Source organism: Peromyscus leucopus, chromosome 2 (assembly GCF_004664715.2).
Source record: "Peromyscus leucopus breed LL Stock chromosome 2, UCI_PerLeu_2.1, whole genome shotgun sequence".
Taxonomy (NCBI): domain Eukaryota; kingdom Metazoa; phylum Chordata; class Mammalia; order Rodentia; family Cricetidae; genus Peromyscus; species Peromyscus leucopus.
Genome location: NC_051064.1, coordinates 106,323,442 through 106,348,980, shown reverse-complemented (window position 1 = coordinate 106,348,980; position 25,539 = coordinate 106,323,442). Strand labels below are relative to the sequence as shown.

General features: G+C 40.0%; 1 protein-coding gene across 3 annotated transcripts in view; it reads right to left on the bottom strand.

Moving 5' to 3' along the window:
- Positions 1–25,539, bottom strand: part of Oma1 (OMA1 zinc metallopeptidase) — a 56,302-nt gene that overhangs the window by 14,752 nt on the left and 16,011 nt on the right. For all 3 annotated transcript variants that reach the window (XM_028887875.2, XM_028887882.2, XM_028887891.2), the window contains exons 4-7: positions 25,339–25,512; positions 25,135–25,242; positions 21,433–21,561; positions 18,360–18,434 (exon numbers count right to left, since the gene is read on the bottom strand). In XM_028887875.2, the coding sequence (XP_028743708.1) occupies positions 18,360–18,434; positions 21,433–21,561; positions 25,135–25,242; positions 25,339–25,512 (486 nt within the window). The remainder of the gene's footprint in view (positions 1–18,359; positions 18,435–21,432; positions 21,562–25,134; positions 25,243–25,338; positions 25,513–25,539) is intronic.

The window sequence follows — 25,539 nt, the reverse complement described above, 5'->3', positions numbered from 1 at the left end:
TGACTTCCTTCCATGATGACTATGAATCTGGAGTTGTAAGCTGGAATAAACCCTTTCCTCCTCGGGTTGCTTTTGGTCATGGTGTTTATCACAGCAATAGAAACCTAACCAAGACACACACTCAATAGCCAGTCAACATCTATGCTGCCTCCCTGCTCATAAAACACTATATAAGATATTTTTCAAGTAGGGAAATAAAGAGGAAGAAATTGATCTGAAATTCAATTTCTATTCAATGTTCAAATCAGTGCAATTCTTCAAGCACTTTAAGTACTCTAGGTTTAAAAGAACCTGAGGTAGAGCTAGACAAATGTGTCAGAGAGCTCAAGTGATAGCCATGAAGATCTAACTTCCAAGTTCGAGCCTCGGAATTTGCATAAAAATACAGATGCAGTGGCATCATCTGTGATCCCAGATGCAGTGGCATCATCTGTGATCCCAGATGCAGTGGCATCATCTGTAATCCCAGATGCAGTGGCATCATCTGTAATCCCAGATGCAGTGGCACCATCTGTACTCCCAGCACTGCTACAGTGAGACCGCAGATCAGAAAGTCACCTGGAAAGGTGTGGGCTAGCTGGCCTGGAACAGGCAGCATCGCAGCAGAAACAAGAGAAACCTCAACAAGGAAGATAAGTGCCTACGCACAAGTGCACGCCTGCATACACAAAGATATCCTACTATGCAGGTATGAACATTCATGTTATGTGTGTCTAAACAGAACCATAATTTTATGATTTTTTTTTTTTTACCTTACAATGTTAGTCAAAAGAGAAGTCAAATATTTACCTGTTCAATCTAAGTAACATAGTTGGAGGCAATATTTAAAACATTTGGTATGTCGAAATAGAGAGGGAAACTATGCCAGGAAATAGCAAAAGTGTTTCAGACTGAAAAGGCTTTGCCCACTGTGTTTGTCACGAGCTGCTCCTCAGGGTACATCAAAGAAAACTGTAAAAGCAGGAGAGGGTACTTCTCGAAGCCCAGACGTCAATAGACAGACACAAGGATGACCAAGAATAAAAGGATCTTTGGGCCTGGATGTGGCTCAGCTGGTAGAGAGCTTCAGACCTTGAGTTTGATCCCCAGAACCTCAGAACTGGACACAGTGACCATGCCTGCAATCCAATATCTTGGCAAGCTGACACAGGAATATCAGAAGGTCAAGATCATCCTTAGTTACACATTGAATTTGCAGCTAGCCTGAGCTGCATGAGACCCTATGTTAAAAGGAAAGGAAAGGAAAGGAAAGGAAAGGAAAGGAAAGGAAAGGAAAGGAAAGGAAAGGAAAGGAAAGGAAAGGAAAGGAAAGAAAGGAAAGGAAAGGAAAGGAAAGGAAAGGAAAAAAGGAAAAAAAAAAAAGGAAAGAAAAAAGGAAAGGAAAAAAAAAAAAAAAAAGGAAAGAAAAAAAAAAGGAAAGAAAGGAAAGGAAAGGAAAGGAAAGGAAAAAAAAAAAAAAAAAGGAAAAAAGGAAAGGAAAGGAAAGGAAAGGAAAGGAAAGGAAAAAGGAAAGGAAAGGAAAGGAAAGGAAAGGAAAGGAGAAAGGAAAGGAAAGGAAAGGAAAGGAAAGGAAAGGAAAGGAAAGGAGGAAGGAAGGAAGAAAGAAAGAAAAAAAGAAAAGAAAGAAAGAAAAAAGAAAGAAAGAAAGAAAGAAAAAAAAAGAAAGAAAGAAAGAAAGAAAGAAAGAAAGAAAAACAGAGCACTTTGAAAAGAAACTGACAGGTTATAATAATGAACCCCAAAGAAATGAAGATCTACAAGAATTGAATTCAGAATAACACTCATTAAGAAAAATGTTCAGTGAACTATAAAAATAAAATAAAATTCAGTTAACAATTCAGAAAAAAATTAGGATGTCTAACAGAGATAATCTTTTTAAAAAAGAAATACTGGAAATTAAAATACAATGACCAAACTAGAAAACTTAATGAAAATCTTCAATGACAACTCTACTGGACAAAAAAAGAGTAAGTTGAAAGATAGGACATTTGAAATTGTGCAAAGGCAAAAAAGGATGAAAAAGAACATCTGTGTGAATTATGGGACATCACCAGGAGAGTAAACACTCACATTATAGGAGCTGTAGAAAGAGGAAGAAGGACCAGAAAGAGAAGTTAAGGAAAGTGATGCTATCGCTCAGGGACAGGAGGTACAGATGCCATCAGTCAAATTCAAACCAAAGGAGAGCATGCCATGACACATAATACTCAAACTCAAAGGAAGAAATGTAAGAGTAACAAAAGGTAAGAGACATCTCTCTTTACCTTTTGGTGTTGTACATGGTAGGATCGCCTTCTTGGGAAGGCTCTTTTATGTGTGTCGTCCCACGTCTTCACCCACTCATCTGAGTGAGCATCAGGGTTGTTTCCAGCTCTCGCCACTGTCAGTAGTGTATGTTATAGTGAACTACTGAGTGAACATCAGTAGTGTATGTAGTAGTGAATGGGGAATGCTAGTTTATCTTTGAGACCCTATTTTTTAACTTTTGGGTAAATACTGCATAGTAAGATTGCTGAATCATATGGGTTCCATTTTTAATGTTTTTGGAGCACTCTCTGTACTATTTTAAGTAGAGGCTGCATCATTTTACATTGCCATGAACAAAGTATAAGGGTTGAATTTTTTCATATTATTATTGATTTCCAACAGGTGTGAGATGATATCTGATGTGTTTCTGAGGTGCAGTTCTTGGAGGTATTTCAATGTTGGTGAGTTTTTTATACACCCATTGTTATTTGTATGCAGTTTTTGAGGTTCTTAAGTCTTTTGCCCACTTTTAATTAAGTGTATTTTGCTATGGAGTTGGAAGTTTTCCTTGTATGGTTTGGACATTAATATCTTGTTGGGTATATTGCATACAGTATTGGTTCCTGTTTTGTTTGCTGCGCAGGAGCATTTGTGTACAGATGTCTCCATAAGATGGCTGAGTTTTGATTTGTGCCCTAGCATGTGCCCTGCCCTGGAGAGGGGTGTGTGTGTGTGTGTGTGTGTGTGTGTGTGTGTGTGTGTGTGTGTTCTGCTGCTGTTGGGTGGAGTGCTCCATGTGTCTATTGGATACATTTGGTCTAGAATGATAGTCAAAATCCAGTGTTTTCTTACTAAGTTTCCATCTGAATATCTATTTATTATTGAAAGTGTTGTGTATTAGAGGTGCCATTGCTATTACATTGCAGTTTGTTTCTGCCTTTAAATCCTTTAATATTGTATATATTTAGAGGAGCTTTGATGTTGGATACATATAGTTTTACAACTATTTTATTTCGCTTGATGAATTAACCTATTTGTCATTGTATAATGTCCTTCTTTATCTCTTTTTATATTTTGTCAGTTGCAAGTTGAACTACCCTGATTTGTTTTGTTTTGTTTTGTTTTGTTTTTGAGTCTGTAAAGTGAGGTAAATCTCTTGTAAGAAGCATACAGTTGGATAGCTTTTCTGGAAATCCATTTAGTGACTTTATTTCATGAATTGGAGACTTGAATCTGTTATGTCTAAGGTAATAAGTGGAACTGATTATTGGGCTGGAGAGATGACTCGATTGGTAAGAACACCTGTTGCTCTTCTGGACAACCTTGGTTCAGTTCTTAGCACCCAAATGGTGACTCACAACCACCTATAATTCCAGTTCCAGGGCATCCAACATCTTCTTCTGATGTCCTGAGCACTGTACATGTGATACACATACAAACAAAACAGTTATACCCGTAAGATAAAGTAAATAAATATGATTTTTTTTTAAAAAAAAAAAAAGGACAGCTTATTGCTGTTTTATTATTTTCTGGTTGTCTTGGAGCCACTGTTTTTAATTCCTGCCTTGCTGCCTTGCTTGAGATTGGATGATTCTATGTAGCAGTATGCTTGGGATCCTTTCTGATTTTGCCCTGTATATCTACTAACAGTTTTGTTGTCTAGTTACTATGAGGCGTAAGTAGAACACTATATGCATGTAACAGCTTGTTTCAAGCTGATAATCAGCTGACATTGATTACATTTTCCAGTTTGTGTTAGTACTTGCATCAGTTTGTGATATAGAACCTTGACGTTATTTTTGCCCCTGAAGAGGCTTTGTTTTACATGCAGCAGTGAGCTTTGACTTTTGCTTGTTTCGTGTTATTCCTCAACAGCTATTTGTGGTTTTATTTCAGTCTAACTAGTTTCCTTTGCAGTCCCTATAAGGCAAGGCTGGTAGCTGTGCACTCCTTGTGCCTTTGAGGCAGTGTCCTACTGTGTGGTCTCCCTCTCTCCACCTTGTTGTCCGTGGGGATTTTAGGTGCATGCCCCCATACCCCATCCTCAGAGTTTTTGTTTGCCTCAGAAAATTTTCATTTCTCCCTCATTTATGAAAGACAGCTTTGTAAGTAAAAGCCTTTTTGGTTGGCAATTATTTTACTTGAATATATTGTCATCCCATCTCTGCTGGGCTGCAAGGCTTCTGCTGAGAAGTCTCCTGATAGGCACCAAGGCTGATGAAATAAATTTAATTCCCAGCAATTATGTGGTGGGAGAAGAGAACTGATGCCTACAAGTTGTTCTCTGACCTCCACATGTACACCATGGAACATACATGCACAAACAGCTACATACATAGATAAACACAGGCAGATAACTAAACAACAACAGCTATACACATAGATAAACACAGGCACAGGCAGATAACTAAACAAGAACAGCTATACACATAGATAAACACAGGCACAAGCAGATAACTAAATAAACAAACAACAACAGCTACACACATAGATAAACACAGGTACAAGCAGATAACTAAATAAACAAAAAACAAGCTAATAAAACAATACCTAATGGACCAGAGATGGCCTAGTGGTTAAGAGCACATGTTACTCTTTCAGAGGGTCCAGGTTCGATGCCCAGCATCTAAAAGGTGGTTCACAACTGCCTGCAATTCCATTCCAGGGGATCCAGTGCCCCCTTCTGGACTGTGTGGGCATAGCATAGACAAGGTGCACAGACAAGCACACAGACAAATACATAAGATAACAACAAATAAAATCGCCTTTACAAAAGACAGGATCTCTCCATGTATCCCCTGGCTTTCCTGGAGCCTGCTCCTAAAGCAGACTGGCCTTGGACTTTACAGAGATCTGCCTGCCTCTGCCTCCAAGTGCACCCTCATGTCTGGCATAAAATATTTTTAAGATAATGTAAAAATAAATAGAAGAGCACATGTTTACTAAGATTGTGGGAGTACATAAAGAAAAGATAAGGCTCTTTCTAAGCCACCTTTCCTTCTTCAAACAGAACCAGTGGTGACCATAAGTCCCAGGAAACTTAAGGGACAGATGTCGGTGGGAAATGCGTCCTAGAATGCTGAAGAACCACGAAGTTTACAACCAGTGAAGCAAGGGATTGAAATTCCATCTACTTATGTAATTAATAGTGAACTGTAAGCACTAACTATGTTAACTCCTTTACTCTTCACAACAACCTTACGTGGTGAGTGATGTTATTTTACCAGTTTACAGAGCAGATAAGGAGAGCAAGGGACTGAGCTGCAATCTGAACTCCAAAAGTCAAGTGCCATTTAGTACCCTGGACCAACAATTTAGTCTCCAAGTCCACCAGATTCACCTCTGAAAATTAATGCTGCATATCATCAGGATGAAAAGCAGCCAGTTCAGAACACTTTCCCATAGGGAGGAGCCGGGAACCTATGGTGATCACAAGAGGCTATGTCTGGTTGTAAGAGATGGTATCATGAATTCATAAATAAAGAAGGGTCTAGTTAAATTCAGATTAAAATAACAACATGCATGCATATGCAGTAAGAGACATTAATTGACAATGAATGTTTTCTATTTTATCATAAACTCAGCAGGATGTGATATCCATAAGGCACACTGTACTATAAGAACCACCCTTACAACCTGAACATTTCCCAATGCCAACACAACACCAGAGAAAGACCAAGCTCTATTCCACCTATGACCAAAATGCTCACTGCAAATACAAACTGAAAAGGGCTCTGGACTTCATAACTCTGCGCATTCGCCCCTCCAATACAACTCCTGTCAGCCATCACCCCTCCCCCTTGGGGGAAAAGCCTGAGTTCTGCGTCTGTTTTGAATGCCAGTAGCACTGTGCATCTGAACCAGATGTTCAGGCATCCCCTCTGCATTTCACACGGACATGTGGTAGGCATGAGAGAGTATTACAGAGGACTGCTACAGAAGGGCCAAGAACTAGGAAAATACAATTGGAATGTTACGATATTTGAAGGGAACAAAACATATAAAAACAGTATTTTTTAGAAGTGATGCTGTGGAAGACAAAATTGTTTCCAGCAGCCTAGAAGAAAGAAATTCCACATCCTGCATGAATGCACCTCCTCCTGGGGTAGGGAAAACCTATCATCAATGAGAGATGCACCACGGTCTTTAACTTCTCCATTTTCTAGTTCCATTGTAAAACCAAGCAAGTAACAGTGCCTGTACCTCAAGAGCCGACATGAGGACTAAAAGAATACTGCACATAGCCCACTCAGGACAGGACCCAGCACATAGAAAAATATCACTGGGGCCAGCTGTCAACACCATCACCAGCGTCACCAGTACTGTCCTGGGCATCTACAGCGAGTCAGTCCTCCTCATCTGCACCCACGGGCTCAGCGTTCCAGGGCTCAGGGCATCTCCGAGTATATCCACTCTTGTTCTGTGAGTCACTTCTTCTCTGAACAACAGTGTTTCCAGTCAATAATTTAAAACTGCTCTTTTTCCAACTGAGCGTGACATAAGATACTGGTAACTAAATCATCCTCAGGATTTGTCAATGAAAAATTCACTTATCAAAAACACTTAGTATATGCCCCACAGGAGAGAAACGGGTTCTTGTTATTGTATGGTCCAACAACTTTAAAGCCCTTGCCTGAGTGTTCTGCATCTTTTGATGGCCATTGTGTTAGTTCACCAGTCAGTAAAGCTGGCAAAGTTTTAATGAATTTTACACATATTTCTTTCTTGTCTCATGGAGACTCAGTACTCAATGCAAATCGTAACAACTAAAAGTCAAATTAATAGTCATTCTATGTGGGGAATGGGTTCAAAATAAGATGTGGGCATATGTGTTGTGGAAGTTACTTTGGAACACATCTATGAAATGAGGCTTTTTAGTCTGCTGCTTATGCATTCTTACATGACTAATCTAAGGACCTACACGGTCATCCAAGGACAACACAAAGTCAGTTCGCTGTGCTGGAGACTCAGTACTAACCTGGAAGACAAGGGCCAAATATGCTACTAGGTAAGACACGTCAGTACTTTGGACTCTAGTCTCCCTACCTATAAAAGGAGAAGTTGAGTTAAATTAGCTCCAGTTTTCCTCCAGGGTGCAAAAGCTTATGGTTCTATAATCACCGGTTTTACACGAATTTTAAAGTTTGGATTCTTATTTCTGTGATAAAATGGATTCTGCTGTTACCCAGTTCTCTCACTAGATGGTGCTCTGAGCATAGCTATTTCAGGCCGCTTGCAGCAAGCAACAGTCCTTCCTTCCAGAAGGGTCCTCAGCAGCTCTGGGGCTGGACAATCCCTCCCAGTGAGGGCTCTCAAACCACTCCAGTGTATTTATCATCCTCAGTCCCCATCCACTAAACGGAATAACACATCCACATGTCCCCTGTCTCTGTAATAATCAAAAGCAATCATACATAATGCCCCCCAAGGAGCCTGCCCCCAGTTTAGAAGCATTAAAAGAAAATTAGCTTTCTTTTTTTAGATTTCAGTACAGATACTCAAAAGCGAATATAGATGGTTTGGTTGCTTGTGAAATTAAAAAATAGAAGTCATTTCTACAAATGACTGCCAAGTGTCAAACAGTCCTTACGATGAATGACAAATGAATAAACACATCAACAAAATCAAATAATCTTTTGCCCAGCTAGTTTGAACCATTTATTCCATCTCAGTTCACAGCAGACCTACAAGTCAATCACTATTTCTAAATTAATCATTTTAATAATTTTTAATAATGATAACTCAAAGCTCTTCAAAATCAAAGTTTAAACTATAAAAATATAAGATGGAAAATTAACTTCCTCCCAGTGACTAGTAGAGAAAAAGCAGAAAGAATCTTAAGGAAAGATAGATTCTTGTTTGGAAAATCTCTCAGAAGTAACTTCATTTCAGTGATTTTCTTATATTCTATTTGGTCCTTGGCCTTGAATGCTCATGAATCAATGGGGCAATGCATAACCAACAAATTCATCTCCCAGAAACAGTTCCCCCTGACCATACATTCAAGCCTCATACAGAATGGTAATGGCAGCTTACAGCAGTGAGTCAACTGCAGTGTGGGTGTGTCTGTCCCTGGGTCAACACCTTTGCTCCCTTTTAGACATGTGACGACAGAAGCTAAGCTATAATCATAATTACAAGGAAATCTAATCATAATTTGGCAATGCAATTGGACTTACAGGGCAGGGTTGGAAGTTTGCTCAACTGCTTTACACACACACACACACACACACACACAGGTATCTCATCAGGGTACAGGGTATAGGCCACAAATAGGAACCAAGCCCCAGACACCCAGGGTAACACTTTAAACAGAAGTATCATTAGCCTCTTTTCAGATAGAAAACAGAGAGGTTAAGTAACCTGCCTATGGTCACATGTAAGAAATCAGAGTTCCAAGATCTCTGTGACACCCAGTCTCCACCCCTGAACTCAGGGTTTAAAGTCCTTAAGACCACTAAGTCGCTGCCTACCTTCTCCATTCCATCTTGCCATGGATGCTCCTAAACTGTTTGTATTTTAGCCACAGAGAGATTTCAATTCCCAGAACAAGCATTGTTTTCCTTACCTTTGACCACACTATTTTTCTATACCAAATCTCCCGAGACTTACACCCTGCACCACACCAGAATAATTACTACTTGTCTCATAGAGCTCTGTTTTAACTGCTCCTTTCTCAATCTCCTTCCTGGGCTGTCATTTAAGCCCAGATACAAGTTCTACCATTCTGCTGCATTCTTCCATGGGATGAACATGTCTATATGTCTCTACCATGATGCTCCACACTTTGTTCAAATTATCTCCTACTAACATTCTGACTTCCAATAACCTGGCAGATAGTAAGCATGCAGCAAATACTCGTTCAGTTAATAAATGAAAATCATGTCATGGGGGAGGGCTACCATCTGGGTCTGCATCAGACTATTGTAATGTCAAAAGAAAAAGGAAAAAAAAAAAAAGATCCATAAGAATTAGATGCCAATCAGCCCAGATACTGGGTAGAAGTCTAGAGGTCAACACTGGTTCACCTGACCTGCTTCATCACGTGTAGCTGGGTGGAGAGGAGAATGGAGAGGAGAATGAATGGAGTCAATGAAAGCTATAATGAAGTTGCAGAAGTTCATTCCTAGCTGTTGAAACAGAAACATGCTGAGACGTGTTTTATAGATAGAATTGCCAGGACTTGGTGAACGATGAGATTTCAATCTTAAATGAGTAAGGATGACAGCAGGCTGCAGGCATTTAAGACAGCAATACTGAATACAAGGTGGAATGTTGGTCAGGAAAGGAGTAAACTGGAATAGGGGGTCAAACTCCAGGATTCAGTGTTGATACATAGGCTTGAGGTCTGTGTGGACCAGGGGAAGCAGACAATGGGACATGCACAGGCAGAAGACTGGTGACCTGGGAACTGGAATTGTACTACTGACTGAGTGAGAAATCTCCAAGTCCTATCTATCACCAGGTGGGGAAGGCTGGTACAGAAAAGCAAAAATAACATGTTCAAGATCACACAGCTAACCGGAAAGGCAGAATCCCAAATGCGGGTGGTCTAGCTCAGCCATGACTCTACTTAGTGTCCTTGGTGGTAGATTGCTCCACACTGCCAGCACCTAAAAAAGGTTTAGACTTTGATACTAAACACGGAAGGGTGACAGTATAAAGTTCATACTAGGGTCCGAATGTGGGTTTGAATAGTTGGTCGCAGCTAGTGGTGCTGTTTGGGGGTCTGAAACCTTTAAGAAGTAGAGCCTCACAGGAGGAAGCAGGTCATTAGTATGGGCGTTGAGGTTGTACAGCCTGGCCTCAATTCCTGTCCGCTCTCTGCTTCCCGACTAGGGACACAGTATCATCAACTGCCTCATGTTCCTACCTCCACCCTGGACTGTATCCACCATGATTGTATCCCCTTGAACCATAAGCCAAAAGCCAACAACAATAACATCTTCTCTCTTAAATGGCTTCCTGCCAAGTAGCTGGTCACAACAAGGAAAGTGCTACTGTAGCTCATAACAGAATAAATGTCTCCATGATGAGCAAGAAAAATAAAAAACTAAAACTCTGTCCCATTCCAGTTTGAATCACAACTTTTACCATTGTGCCTTTGAAAAAAAAAGCTAACATGGCCTGTGTGGACTTCAGCTCCTTCACCTGCAAAAAGGAGACGTGATGATCACAGCAGTAACCACTTCATGGAAGTGCTGTACAGTAGGTAAGAGCAGGTGCCACACCTCCAGCACTGAGCACAGCCCTGATAAGGCTGGCAGGAACTGGAGCTAGAGGTGTTATTATCTAAAAGGATGCTTTCGCAGAATAAAGGCAGCGTAAACACTATATTCAAAGCTTTCATACTGCTTCTCTTTTTGACAGGAAATAAATACTTGTACTTTAGAGATGGCATTTTTCATCCTGAGTGTTTCAATAACGAAGACAGATTTAACATCTATAGCAACATTTCTTTGTGCTTGACATAAACAGACCATATTATCACAACTGGAAGTCTCACGCTGCACAACACAACGTTAAGTGTGCTTTAGAAAATGCAACCATGCTCTTACCTGTCCAAATACACTTTTTCAAAATGGTTTGTCATGTTATAATTGATGGAGCTTCATCATTTCTTCACTAACTTGTCTACTCTCAGAGGAGAGGACTTACCAAGTCCCCCAAGCCAGAGTTGGGCTGTGACAGCTGTTGCCCTGATCTGCCTGGACATCACAGCACTTCGCTGCTCTTAAACACTTCCTCAGAGCGTCTTTGTCTATAGTCACTCAGAAACTCCATGTGGGATTCAAAAACACACTTTAAACATCTAACCAACAACACACTGAAGGCACTCTGCCGTTGAGAATATCAGGGAGCCAATAAAACTGAGACAGTGTGCTCAGCTTTTCCACAGCACTAGAAAATGAGATTTCAAAAACCAATGACAGGCCACGCATGGTGGCACATGCCCTTGATCCCAGCACTCTGGAGACAGAGGCAGGTGGATCTCTGTGAGTTCTAGGCCATCCTGGTCTACACAGTGAGTTCGAGGACAGCAAGGGATACAAGGAGCAACCCTAGTTCAAAAAAATTAAAGATATGATTTTCCCCTCCAAATTGACAAAACTTAACATGACTGAACACAGCATTGTGGGTATTGGGGGGGGCGTATTCTCACAGGTTGGTGAAGCCTGGCATTAGCACTTTTGAACACCGTATCTCTATAAAATTTATATATATCCTAGTGACCTTAGCTACACTTACTTATCCTAAATAAATAACAAAAACTTATGGAATGGTGCTGGAGTACAGCTCAGTCATAAAAAAAAAAAACTGTCTTGTGGGTGCAAAGCTCTGAGTTGAGCCCCAGCACAAGAGAGAGGGGGGAGAAAGAAGAGTTAGTTGGGAGAGAGGAGAAGGGGAGAGAGGGGGAGACAAAGAGGGCAGGGAACATGAATTCAGAGAGGAAGGAAGGAAGGGGAGAAAGAAGAAAGGAAAGAAAGTTAGAAAAGAAAAGGGAAGGAAGGAGGGAAAGAGCAAAAGAGAAAGGAAGGAACAAAGGAGGGAAAACCTATGGAGCTTATGGATAGATGAATAGAATGTCTTTTCTAAAACTATTTATGATGTTACTCATTCCTAGAAATTATCCAAATGGTTATTAATGGTAAATAACTCAACTGATCATTATGACAGAACATTCTACTACTTCAATGTGGGGAGCGTTCTCGTCTGGTCATGTAAAATAATTCATAACAAGCCAGTGTCCCTGACAAAAACAATCAGAAAAGAAAAAGAATGCTTGGCCAGAGGACGAAGTCACCAGGCCAGCCAAGACAGACACCAAAATCCTGAAGGGAGGAGACTCACTGAAGCTGGTGTGACCTCGACCTGGGCACTCCTTCCCATCAGGGAGCCATCTGAAGCGTGAAGAGCAACAGGCTAAAACATGGCAGGATCTGGCAGGAATCCAACAGGAAGAGGGAGCGAAGGAAGCCTTTGGCTGTCTTACAGACAAGAAAATCAAAACTTTAGACTCCTGAAGACAGCCAGATCTGAAAGTTTAGCACTAGCCAAGAATACCCTACCTTTTGCACACAAGGACGAGAGACAGTAAAAACAGAGCAGAGGTGTTTGTTGGGGAGGGGAAATGATGAGCATTAAATCTAGAGAGCTGGAGTCTGGTTCAATGATGGGGGTGTAACTCTGTCCTTTGTTATTGATGGTTAGAAATCTGGCAATGATAAACATCCATGCATCCTCCACACACGCTACCCAAACCACTTACTGCAGAAGCTTGTGGAGAAACTAATAGTGAGATAACTAAGAAAAGGGGTTACCTGGTGTCTACTCTGCACTGATTCACTAAAACCTCTTCACATTCTTAAAGAAGATGGAAGAAATTAAAGAAAATGTAGCCCCCAAACCAAGTAGAGACTTGGTGCTGTGTGAAAATAAAGCTTAGGGCCGGGGTTCTGGGAAGGGGCTAGGGGAGAACTGTAGAACACATGTCATCCTTGGGGGCCTATCCTGGACAGCATCACTCTTCTGGGTGAAGGCACACCTGACAAACAGCAGGTTTAATGCAGAAGGGGTATAGATAAGATCAATGAACTACAATAGAAAGCATTCATGCTTACAAGCATGGAAACTATAAAAACAAAGTAATGAAAGAGGGACAGCATGCCCTAAAATAAACAAGTACATATATTTTCAACTGAGAACAGAGAAAGGATGGAGCAAATGCCCTATGTTAAAATATAATCAATGAGAATCTATTAAACTAATGAAAAATACCCAGCCACAGTCAGCAGAGTAAATACAAAGAAAACACATAGGAAGTAGATACTTCACATCAACCAACAGAAAGCAAAGATAAAAATGCATGTTTAGCAACCTTGAACAAAGAAAGTCAAAAACACCAGAAACACTGCAGCAGGAATCTTAAAAGTTCTTATAGATAAAATCAAACCCGAGGCCAGTTATTGGGGTGAATACTGGAAGGTCAGAGAGACAGAACAAGCCACAGCTATCTCACCTCACCGGTTCCTCAGCTGGTCCTGTTTCCTCAGACTGGAAGCCTCTGAGTCCTCATCCAGAATGAATCCCAGCTGAACTGTGCTGCTTCAAAGCCTGAAAGTTTAACCAGCTGAATGCTTAAGCAGCCACATGCTTAACCAGCCAAATGCTTCTAGTTTCTGGTCCTCACGCCTTATATACCTTTCTGCTTTCTACCATCACTCCCTAGGATTAAAGGCTTGCTTCCTGGGATTAAAGGCGTGAGTCACCATGCCTGGCTGTTTCCAATGTGGCCTTGAACTCACAGAGATCCCAGATGGATTTCTGCCTCTGGAATGCTAGGATTAAAGGTGTGTGCTATCACTGCCTAACTAACTGGCTTTTCTGCTCTCTGACCCCAGATAAGTTTATTAAGGTACACAATATTTTGGAGAACACAATACCACCACAAAAGACAGCAGGATGGCATCTCAAAGGGGGCATCATCAACCTGCTGAAAGAAATAACTCCAGATTTAAAATCTTGGGTCCCACAAAGGCATGTCAGCTTGCAGTAATGGAAAATGGAGCTGGTGGTCACACGATTCCTACAACAGATGACAACTTTAAAACCTTGATTAGAAGCAGCTATTATTTAACAGTTGTAGGAAACTATAAATCAAACAGAAGCCAGAAAAGAACTGAACACTGAAAAACTATAAAAGAAATAATATTCAATCATTCTAGAAGGTGCCACCATGCTCCCAGAGCAACAGGCTCCCAGAGTTCACAGATAGAAGAGAGAAAGCTAACAGCGGACATGCTTACAGCCATAGAACAGACACTCTGCCTCAAGTCCAGTCAAACCCCTCACTGGCATGAGAGGGTGAAACGTAGACAATCAGGCAAATGAGAAATCTACCTTGTAAGCAGACTCTGGTATGGGAATGACTTCACTGAGAAATCTGTTCAGGATCGACAGATCTTTAAGATCTTACTGTGCTTTGGACTAAAGCTAAGTTGAAGGATTGGCTTTGACTTTTCTTCATTTCCTAGTTCTCTTTTGTAAACTGTTTGTGCCCCTGCCTCAGAACAATATATGTGTGTATAAGATGCAGCGGCTAGACCTAAGGCCATTTCCTGGAAGCAGTGAAGAGATAGAAGAAATGTCCCCACCGAAGGAAACTGTTGAAAACAGCCATGTGCACACAGATTGCTAACGTCCACCTGTGGCTTGAGTCAATAGGACCAGAAAAACAATCTACCCCTTGTGATCCTCACTTAAAATACTACGACAAATGTTCCTCATTCCAGCTGGCCCCGCTCAGTCAAGGGATCATAAACAGAATAATTGGTTTTTTAAGGACAAACTAAACTTTTGCTTCCCAGGATCCTCTCCCCTCCCCTCATCCAGTGGCTTACAGGACCACAGTCATGTGGCTTCACAAGCCTGCCAGTGTGGTAGCAGGGGCCTTAATATCAGTCCTTGGGATGCAGGTGCACTCTGTGAGTTTTAGGCCAACCAGGGCTACAGAATGGTGCCCTGAATCTAACAAATAAAAAAAGAATGAATAAATAAATAAATTTACTTCAAAAATCAAACAATTCAAAAGGAGAAAAGAATCCCAAATATGTATGTGTCTAAGCCAGATGTATGTGTCTAAAACAGACTTGAAATTGAAAGGCAGACATTGGGCAAGAAGCATCACCCAAAACAAAAGATATTTTTCTTTAAAAATAAGCTTTAAAACATTGTTTTTAATGGTGCATGCATGTATGTGTGTGTGTGTGTGTGTGTGTGTGTCTGTCTGTCTGTCTGTCTGTCTGTCTGTCTATGTGGGAGTGTGTGCATATGAGTGCAGGTGCCCACAGATGCCAGAAAAGGGTACCTGATTCCCTAAAGCTGGAGTCACAGGCAGCTGTGAGGCTGGGCCCTCCCACATCCTAGAAAACACACTACGGACCTCCCTACAGGCCAGTTTTATCCTGGCATTTTCTCAACTAAAGTTCCACCTTCCCAGTTGACTCTAGCTTGTGTCAAGTTGACAGAAAAACAGCCAGCACAGAGATTAAGATTCTTCAGAGTGTGTTCTCTGAGTTGCAAGAGAGTAAATTAGAAATAAACAATGATGAAACATTTAGACAAACTCCGAATGTCTAGACATTAAATGAATTAAAACAATCTGTATATAAAAGAAGAAAATTACAAAGGATATTAGGAAACATTATTACTTAATGACAATGATAAAAACACATATGTTTCAAAAATCAAATAATGAGAAGTGAAAATTTTAGCTTTAACTGCCTGTGTTAATTTAGGAACATGAAAGTCTAAAAATAATTATCTGAGCTCCCATCTTAGGAAACTAGAACAATAATTAAGGTCAGGGAAAACAAATTTGCCCACCATCAGCTGTGCTGACATTTCTGGACATCACACTAATAATGAGATGAGGAAACACTGATTGGGAAGGAAGGGAGGAAGGGGAGAGAGAAAGGCAGACATGTAGGTGGGTTGACTGCTAGAGACAAGGTCAGTTACGTAAGTCAAGTATATTTCTATAGGCAAGAAATTTGTTTTTTAAATGACTATATCTTAATATCAAACACTTAATAAATCAGACAAAATATGTATCATCCCTATATACAAAACCAAGTTCAAACCTTAAATTATTAAGAATAATTAAAGAATAACTAAGTAAATGACAAATACATTGTTCATAGTGGGAAAATTCAGTGGGTTAGAAACTGGCCAACTATCCCGTCAACTGCCCAGGCAAGTTTTATGAACATATAATTTAATAAGATCATTATAAATGTATACAGGCATGCAAAGATTCAAGAACTTCAAGTTCACATTGCAGAACCACACTAAAGGACGGAGTCATTTGTAACAGTCCCAATCCTGTTACAAAGTGATAGGCATTGTGTGCTATGGATGAAGGACCAGTCACAATTAAATGTCATGACAGAAATAACAATTTTTGTCTGTTTGATCTTTGCAGGCAACCATGAACTTTTGCTCCTCCTGCCTCGACCTCTAAAGTACTAGGATTAGTTATGGTATTGTACCACTATGGCCCCAGATCTACCTTTCAATAATTGTGGCTGCGTATATTAGCTGTCCATGGAAAAAAACAGAATTACCTTGATCATTTCTTCTTGTGACATAAAAGAGCTAATATAATGAAGCTTCTTAGAACTAAAACAGAATCAATTTACTAAGGCAAATTAAAGTTTCTTAACCAGAGCACAAAACACACATAAAGGTAAACTTGGCAGACCAGTACATTCAGATTAGGTGCCCATACCCACTGACTCTTTGTACCTTACTCGATAACCTCTTAATGCACAGAGCCTGATAATTCACTTGATCCTTCTTACTTAACATGCCAAGAAACATTTTTACTTTTGTAAATATGTAGTGTCATTTACAGAGCCAAATCCATCAAGATTAACAATGAGAAGTTTAAATAATAGTGACGTTTAATAATAACTACTGGAAACTCAACAAAGGGCCAAATAACATTGTAATTTAATACATAAACTTTGTAGTTTATACTCATTTAAAAAACATTCTGCTAACAATGATAACTCAGCTATCACAGGTGATTAAAACAGTAATTAGGGGTGAAGGCTCCTGTCCAACAGAGAAATAGCACAAGACCTGTGAGGCCCAGGAACCGAACCTGGAGCTCACAGAGAGCCAACTGCTACACTTGTTCTCCACGACACATTTCAGCAGTAGATGCTCAGCCTGGACCATGACAGCAATAGGAGTAACCTTCTCCAGGTGAGGGAAAACAGCTACACATGGTCTTCTTTTCTCAACCCCCCCCCCCCCCCGCCCATAGATCAGAGACACCAGGGGTATTGAACAGAGGCAGCACTGGCCTTCCAGAAAGCACACAGAGGAATAAGGGCCCAAGGCATTATACATCCATATGTTTTTTAAAGTTTTAATTTGCATACTTCATGTCTATAACTAAAAATTTCATGCATGCAAAAAATGCTTTCTAATAAAGTTTAAAACTTTGAATATATCCTGCCAATTACAGTCACATATGGAGAATAGAAGATTTTCAGTTACTCATTCATTCCTTTTTTTTTTTTTTTTTTTTTTTTTTTTGGTTTTTCAAGACAGGGTTTCTCTATGTAGCTTTGCGCCTTTCCTTAAAGAGATATAATCTTCAAGCATTATAGATTTATGAAAAGTACTATGGCATGGGTGAGGTCTAAGTAATCCCCAAGGGTCCATTGTGACTAAAGGCATAGCCCCAGTGTGGTGCTACAGGGAGGTGACAGACGCTTTAAAGGGGGGCCAAGGAAGAGACAGCTTGTGTTATTGAGAACGTGCCCTTGAAGAGGGACTGTATCACCTTGATCGCCATCTCTTTTTCTCTTCTCTGGTTCTAGACTCAACTGATTTGCTTCTACACATGATCCTGCCCTAATGTGCCACCATCTTCTATTCTCAGCAGAACTGGGCCAATGCAGGCATTCAGCATGCTTCTGAATCTCCGTAAGTGTGGGCTGAACAAACTTTTATTATAACTGAGCTGTCTCAGCACTTTGTTATAGTAATATAAAGATGAGCAGTACAAAGGGTTAACAGTACATGACTAAATGTTTGGCCTGTGCGTGTGCCAAACATCAAGACAACACACATGTATTGTCAGCTGTATGAGGTGATGGGTGATGGTGCTCTGCATGCTGTGAATGTGTTGCTCCCATTGGTTGATAAATAAAATGCCGATTGGCCAGTAGCCAGACAGGAAGTATAGGCGGGATAAACAGACAAGGAGAATTCCAGGAAGAGGAAGGCTGAGTCAGGAGTTGCCAGCCATACACAGAGGAAGCAAGATGTGAAAGCAGAACTGAGAAAAGGTACCAAGCCATGTGGCTAAACATAAATAAGAATTATGGGTTAGTTTAAGTGTAAGAGCTAGTCAGTGGTAGGCCTGAGCTAATGGCCAGTTTTAATTAATATAAGCCTCTGTGTGTTTACTTGGGTCCAAGTGGCTGCAGGACTGGCAGGTGAGGGAGATTTGTCCTGACCATGGGCCAGGCAGGACACAGGAAAACTTCAGCTACAATGAGGGACACTGTATTTTCAGCTGTTGGTCACTTTACCTTTGCAGCAAGCTGTAGTCCAATTTTGTCAGCTTCGGCCTCCAGTGTTCTACTGTATGGCCTATCAAACATATACTAAGAAGAAGCGGGACAGAAAAAACTCCATTAAGTGGATTTATTTCATGATCAAAGGAATTCAAAAGATGAATGTTAAATTAATTTCACAGAAAATCTAGTATGAAATGTCTGTCCTCTAAGATGTAAAATGTAAATGTTGCCATTGTTTCTTCCATTCAACTCCCACTTTAAACATGAAAAGGAGAAAAGCTAGGCACGTGCCTTCCCGGACAGCCTGTGCTGCCATTAGCTTATTTCATTTTCCACATATAATCTCCACTGCTGAAGAGTGCTGCCTAAGAACCATCCTGGTACAGACCTAGCTGTGGCCAAGGAACACTAATCTCACAGTTCTAAAGGGAAATCGAAATAATGCAGGTATATGAGAGCCAATAACACTAGCAGAAAACGTCAGTGGGAAAATTAGCCACAGAGGAGAGCCCTGTCTGTGATAAATTATCTTCATTTCCTTTTCTAAATATTGATTAGTTAGGAAAATAAAATTTTCTTCTGACTTAAATTTTTTCTAAAAACACGAACAGCTATCATAACTTTAATCTTCCCAATTACTTTTATTTATGAGAATGTTTTCCAATTAAATTCTAATTTGCAGTAAGCACTAAAACTTTGTAGGAGCTGAATCAAGAAGCAGGACTTTGATAAAGGAGCTATTAATCCAGAAAGCAACTTTTCAAATACAGCAACTTTTCAAACACACACTTGTGATGGATACAAGCAACCTAAGCCACCATTCACAGTATGTAAACACAGAACACGGCTTCCTTCCCCCTCACTTATGTCTGTTTTAAGCTGAAGACCTGCAAGGCAGGGGTCAGCAATCAGTGCACAGGCTGAGTGTGCACCAGGGAGTGTGCTAACCCAGCAAAGCACCGGCTTCAACAGAGGAATTCATGGGGCAATGTGCAAAATGGAGCTAGTAACAATAACAAACTCCTCGATTTGCACAGAGGATTACACCGGCCAACAGTAAAATTAATCCTCCCTATGAACGGAGCTCTTACTTTGTGCCAGGTACCAGGCAAAAGGCTTTAAAGCAGTGGTTCTCAAGCTGCTGTGACTTGTTTGTTCATCTGTCGGCTCTTGAGGACATTTGTAAACGTTTGGAGTTACAAGGTCATGGTGTTGTTACCTAAGGAGTCTCATGTGGGGGACCCACCCCCACTTTTTTCCCCAGAGTACTCTTGAGCAGGGAGAAGTGGGAAATATTCAGATAGAATTATAGACGGGAAAGACAGATGGAAACACAGGATAGCCTAGGGAAGGCCTGAGTCAAAACCTACCAGCCCCTTCTGCCTCTGCTAAAGGACTTTTAAAGGAATGCCAAGGGATGGAGCAAAAGGCCTTCCCACAGCATAGACAAGTGCAGACCCTTCCAAACACCTGGTAACATGCATGTGGTCAAGCCATTCCTTAATGCAACCCTGCTGTGTAAAGCAAGCTCAGCTCTCACTAGGAAACCTCTGTGGACCCCCACAGTCTCAAATACATGAACTAAAGCAATCCTCCTGCCTTAGCTCCTCAAGTAGCTGGGACTATAGGTGCATGCCACCATACCAGCTTCGAGGGACATTTTTAAATTATTATTTTTATATTAATTTTATGTGTATACGTATTTTTGCCTGTGTATATGTACACCATGCATATGCCTGGTGCACATGGAGGCCAAGAGGGTATCTAATCTCCTGATTACAGATCTAATCTCCTGATTACAGATGTGTGTGAGCCACCATATGGGTTCTGGGAGCCAAACTGAACCCAGGTCCTCTACAAGAGTAACAAAGGCTCTTAACCATCTGAGCCATCAAGACACTGTGGAGAGCAAGAACCACGGGCATCTACTGAGTAGTTACCGTATATGCTAGAAAACCCACAATACCAGGACAAGCCCCAACAGCAATAATAATCCAGGCCAAAACATCAGGAGTTCTGCATTAATACAGCCCTGCTGCATCATTCACTCACCACAGTAACTAAGTGAATGGCAAGGAATGTGGACAATTCCCACCCTATAGGGCGTCACTGCCAGCATTCCTTTATGCTCCCAAAATATGGTGAGCAGGGCACTGCAGAGAGAAAAATGTCTCTTGACAACAGAGTCACTAAGGGGCCTCAATTTAGGAGAAAAAAAAAATCCACACCAAAGGCATTCCTATTCTTCAGTTGTTATTAAATTGGAAAAAAATTAATGCCTTAAGCACGGCATAAAATCTCTGTGAGTTCAATGGGCAAAGTAGAGAAAGTAACAGCTTGACACATTGCCTTAGTTATCATCACCTCTTCTGATTCTATTAATTTAAAAAGCATCTACTTATAGAAAAGGGGAAACTACATCAACTCCGTTGACAGCCCAGCAGCTCAGTGATAACTAAGTTCCAATGTGACATCCTAACATCTGAATCTAACTGTTCTTTCTTCTTCAATTTGAGAATCATTGTCTCAATCTGATTAACACAGCTGTGGGGATCACAAGACTGATCCTCAGGAAGGCAGTATTTTGAACAATATGAGGACTTAGTCATGAGATGATTATTATTATCAGCAGTAAAGCACCTAAAACTGCCCCCCCCATGTATTCTAGGCAACGTTGGTTTAACTGTGCATTAACAGCAATGGAGAATGATATGAAGCTACAGCCAGCCCCACACTCATTAAAACTGCAGCCTTCTTGGAAGAGATCTCTGGAGGAAGGACACCACTGTCACAGAGATAAGAGAAGGACTAGTGATTAGGTTTTCTCTCTGTGAAATCAACAACTATGAAAAATAAAGGAAAACAGCAACAACAACAACACAGTAGCTCTTTTAATCGACCCTTGTATATCACTAAACAAATGTAGACTTCCTTAATTAAACACTATATGGGAACAGCACCTAAAAATGACAAACAGACACTGAAAATCCACATCTGACTCCAGGACAGACCTTAGCATAGTTTGGATCCACACTGCTTTACACTGATACTGTTGCATGTCCACCATGGGCCATCTCAGACTTACCTCCTGCAACTTCGATTGTATCCACTGTCCCAGAAGTGCCAAGCTGTCTCGTGGACACACCGCCCAAATCATTGTGAGAAAAATCATACCAAGGAAATCCAGTAGGTGAACCAAGCTAGCCTTTTCTGCCTGAGAATAATAAAATGATAAAAGCCACATTTAGTAAATGGAGACAGTACATATTTACACTTTCTAGCCACCACTTAATCATACTAAATAATTATGTGGGTTCAACTGGCCGACATGAACAAAGACCCAATTTTTTAAAACTATTTTATTATGTTTATTTTTTATTTGTATGTATATATGTGGGGCATGGGCATGCCACGGTACAAGATCAGAGGACAACTTGTAGGGGTCAGTTCCCCCCTTCTACATGTGGGACCTGGGAGCTAATTCAGGCAGTCAGGCTTGGGCCAGAGTTCTTACTTTCTGAACCACCTCACCTGCCAAAGACCCAGATTTCTCCCCTCGTGTCCACGCTGTCTGCTGGGAGGTCCCCTCTTCTTTACTCACACACGGGTGAATCATTTATGCCTTTAACATTTTACTACGTTTGCTGAGCTAATTATTCATCGTCATAGACAGTGAGAATTAATAAACTAGTTTCTTATATTAACCAGCACAATGATTCCTCTGGTACAATAAGCCCCATTTTATAGATAATGAAATGCAAATGGAGATTTTATGACTGCCCCAATTCACACAGCTATTAGGAAAAGGACCAAAAAAATCCAAGCTGAGGCTATTTTGGTTTCTAACGTAGACACTATATTCTACACATCAAATAAAAGTATTTATCACACTTATATTGTTACATAAAGCCTAAGTATATATAATAGATAATGCACTTAAGACAAGAAAATTCAGAAAAAGATTACAAGTTTAATTAAGATAAAGGTATTTTGGTGTTTATGACCTAATGCATGAAAGCATAACACATTTATACAAGTTTTTGGTTTTGAAAATTTGGTATTTCTCACTGAGAGTTGGTTTCTGAGTTTTGGACATACTCTCAGCAGTAGCCAGGAAAGGTTTGTATAAAATGTGTGTTCTGCCCAGGAATCCCTAGTAAAAGTTAAATGCACGGGCTTACTCACCACTCACTAGTGCACGTTAGCATAAAAATGCTGATACAGACTTGGTACCAGTCACTACCTGAATGGACACAGCACGGCTGAAAACTAAAATCAGACTATGTATGACCTTAACAAGAAAATCTCTCCTCACAAAACAACTATCACCTAACAGTCGTTAGCTGTAAAACAATTATTGAATTATTTTACTATGAAAGACTGAAGTCAAAATGATAGTGTTTATGAAGAGAATAAACTTGTTATGGATTATTAAAGAATATAACTGAGGCTGGAAAGAGAGCTCAGTGGTTAAGAGCACTGGCTGCTCTTCCAGAGGTTCTGAGTTCAATTCCCAGCAACTACATGGTGGCTCATAACCATCTGTAATGAGATCTGGTGCCCTCTTCTGGCCTGCAGGCATACATGCAGGCAGAACACTATACATAATAAATCTATTTTTTTAAAAAGAGTATAACTGTTGTTAGTCTTAAAAAAAAGAAATATTTTTAAAACTGTGTATTTATAGAAAAAAAAGAAACAGCATAAAAGTCACGTTCAATCAAAGCTAAGACTTCCAAAGGAGAAAACAGTGTGTTAATAAAAGAGATCTTTGTCAAAGAAACAGTACCTGTTTTCCATCATGGCTGTTCCCTGCCTCTTCTGTTCATCTGACCACCACCCTGCACTGGTGGGGGTGGTGACCCTACCCTGACAGGCAGTGACTGGATGCCAGAAATCAAATCAGCTGAATGGTACCACCTTTGAAAGCTACAACAGCCACAGCTGATTCATTTTTTTTGCAGTTATGACGTGGCAATATATTTTTCTGAAAATATCTCTTGACCACAAAGGGAATGAACTTTTTCCAGACCTCACAGCCAACTTCATAATAGAATACGCTGTGAGATCATTAACTTTCTGTCCTACTGTGTACTCAGTACAGGTTTAAGTTTAACCTGTCTTTAAGAAAACAATGCAACCAAACTTACTCTGCCTTGGATTTCTAATGCAATCAGCTTTTACAATGAAAGCTAACGCACAGCTTTAATCTTAAATCATGTTACTTTTCCATGCCCTGACCCAGAATAGTGTGTGTGTGTGTGTGTGTGTGTGTGTGTGTGTGTGTGTGTGTGTTGTGGCAATCATTTACTGCTAGCAGCCAACAGGTCAAAAGCAGCCTTAAACAACAGATCTCCAATAACTGTTGGAAGTAACATGTAGATACAAGTTGGCAGCACCTGCTTGCAATATTGGTGCTCTTATAGGTCAGATGAGGTCAGTAAAGTCACCTCTTCTCTTGTAAAACCATTAAAGATTTCTGCTTAAAGATTATCATGTCTTCTGTGTTGTTCAATAAACATGGAGCAAAGTCCTTTTTTACAGACAGGCATAAACAGAGACAAGGCACAAATTCAAACACACACACAGATACAGGCAACAGGGACAGATAGATCACACACATACATGCAAGAGGCAGATGGGAGACACAGGGAGAAAGTAGAGAAACCAAATTTGGGCTTACACTTTGCCAAACTAATCCAAGAGAAAGTCTGTGTCTCATTCACTAATGCATCACTGATGAATTATGACACCATTATTTGAGAGATGTTAGAATACACTATAACGATACTATCTCTGTTACTTAGATTTGTTCTTATATATATTTAGGGAAAATATTTTTTAAAAAATTTTCCTTAGCTCAAGAGAAATCAGGGATGCTTCAAAAAAGAACTTTGGCCCAGCTCATCTTATTATTCTTCTAAAGAATACATAGAATTTTTAAATGACTTTGAGAAAGATTAGTAAACGTTATAGTTTCCATTTGAAGTTAATAATATTTGCACTTATGATTTAGCATATTGCAAATCCTTTCACAAATATTTCACAAAAATACCAGCACGTTACTGATTAAAAATAAAAATATATTTATTTCAATATGCACAGATGATCCATTCACATTTTTAATGAATAGCAATAAAAAATGAGTACAAAAATATGTTTCATGAGTTATTAAAGACCTATGTGGCCACTGTTAGTCTTTTTAAATGTTAGTTTCCTAATATATAAATCAGGGATGATAGATACTCATAAGTTATTAAAGCTCTGAATGAGAAGGAACATATTAGATGAAACTCAGTAAACTATCCTGGCAAAGTATCATTACTGCTCCACATTCATATCACATTGCATATCATTTAGACATTTTCCAACAATATTCCAAGACATCTTTTGAAAATGATTAAGAATAAAAAAATTGATCTACCACTTAAATAATAGTATCACTTTCCAACAATTAATTTTCTGACTAGACTAAAAGTACATTAATAATTATGGAAGTTTAAATTTTAATGTGAAATAATTAGAGGTTGAGACTAATTACTTTTTAGCAAAAGAGACAGGTGATAAAAACAGTATTTAAGAGAAACACTAATTATTCAGTATCATATACTAAAGACTGCAAAAGTCTCAAAATTAGCTAATCACTTTTTTTCAGGTACAGAATACGGCAATTACATTCCATCATTAAAGAAGAAAAAAACAATCCTGAAAAGATTGGATTCCTTAAGGATACAACTTGGTACTATCAAGGCAGCATTCACCAGCTGCATGACATTTGGATACTCACGGCATGCCCCAGGACAGCATGTGCAATCTCATGGCCCAGAAGGAAGGAGAGCTGGTGAGTGTCAGTTACACTGTTCAAAAGCCCAGTGAAAACAAACACTTGTCCATTCTGCACATCAAAAGAATAACAGAAGCAATTAGCCAACAGTAAAACTTAAAGACATTAAAGCTAGCAACAAAAATGCATTTTAAAGTATTTACTTACTGGAAGAACAAAAGCATTTACATCTGGGGAATCAACCACATGAATCACCCAGTTGATCTCGGGGATCCCTGGGACATCTTGATTGCATTGTGTTAGATGATGTACCACCTCTTTAACAGTCAGGTGTCGGGGGTCTCTCTCAGGCAGCATATCGTTTTTAAATTCTTCCATCCACTACAAGATTTTTAAAACAGTATTATT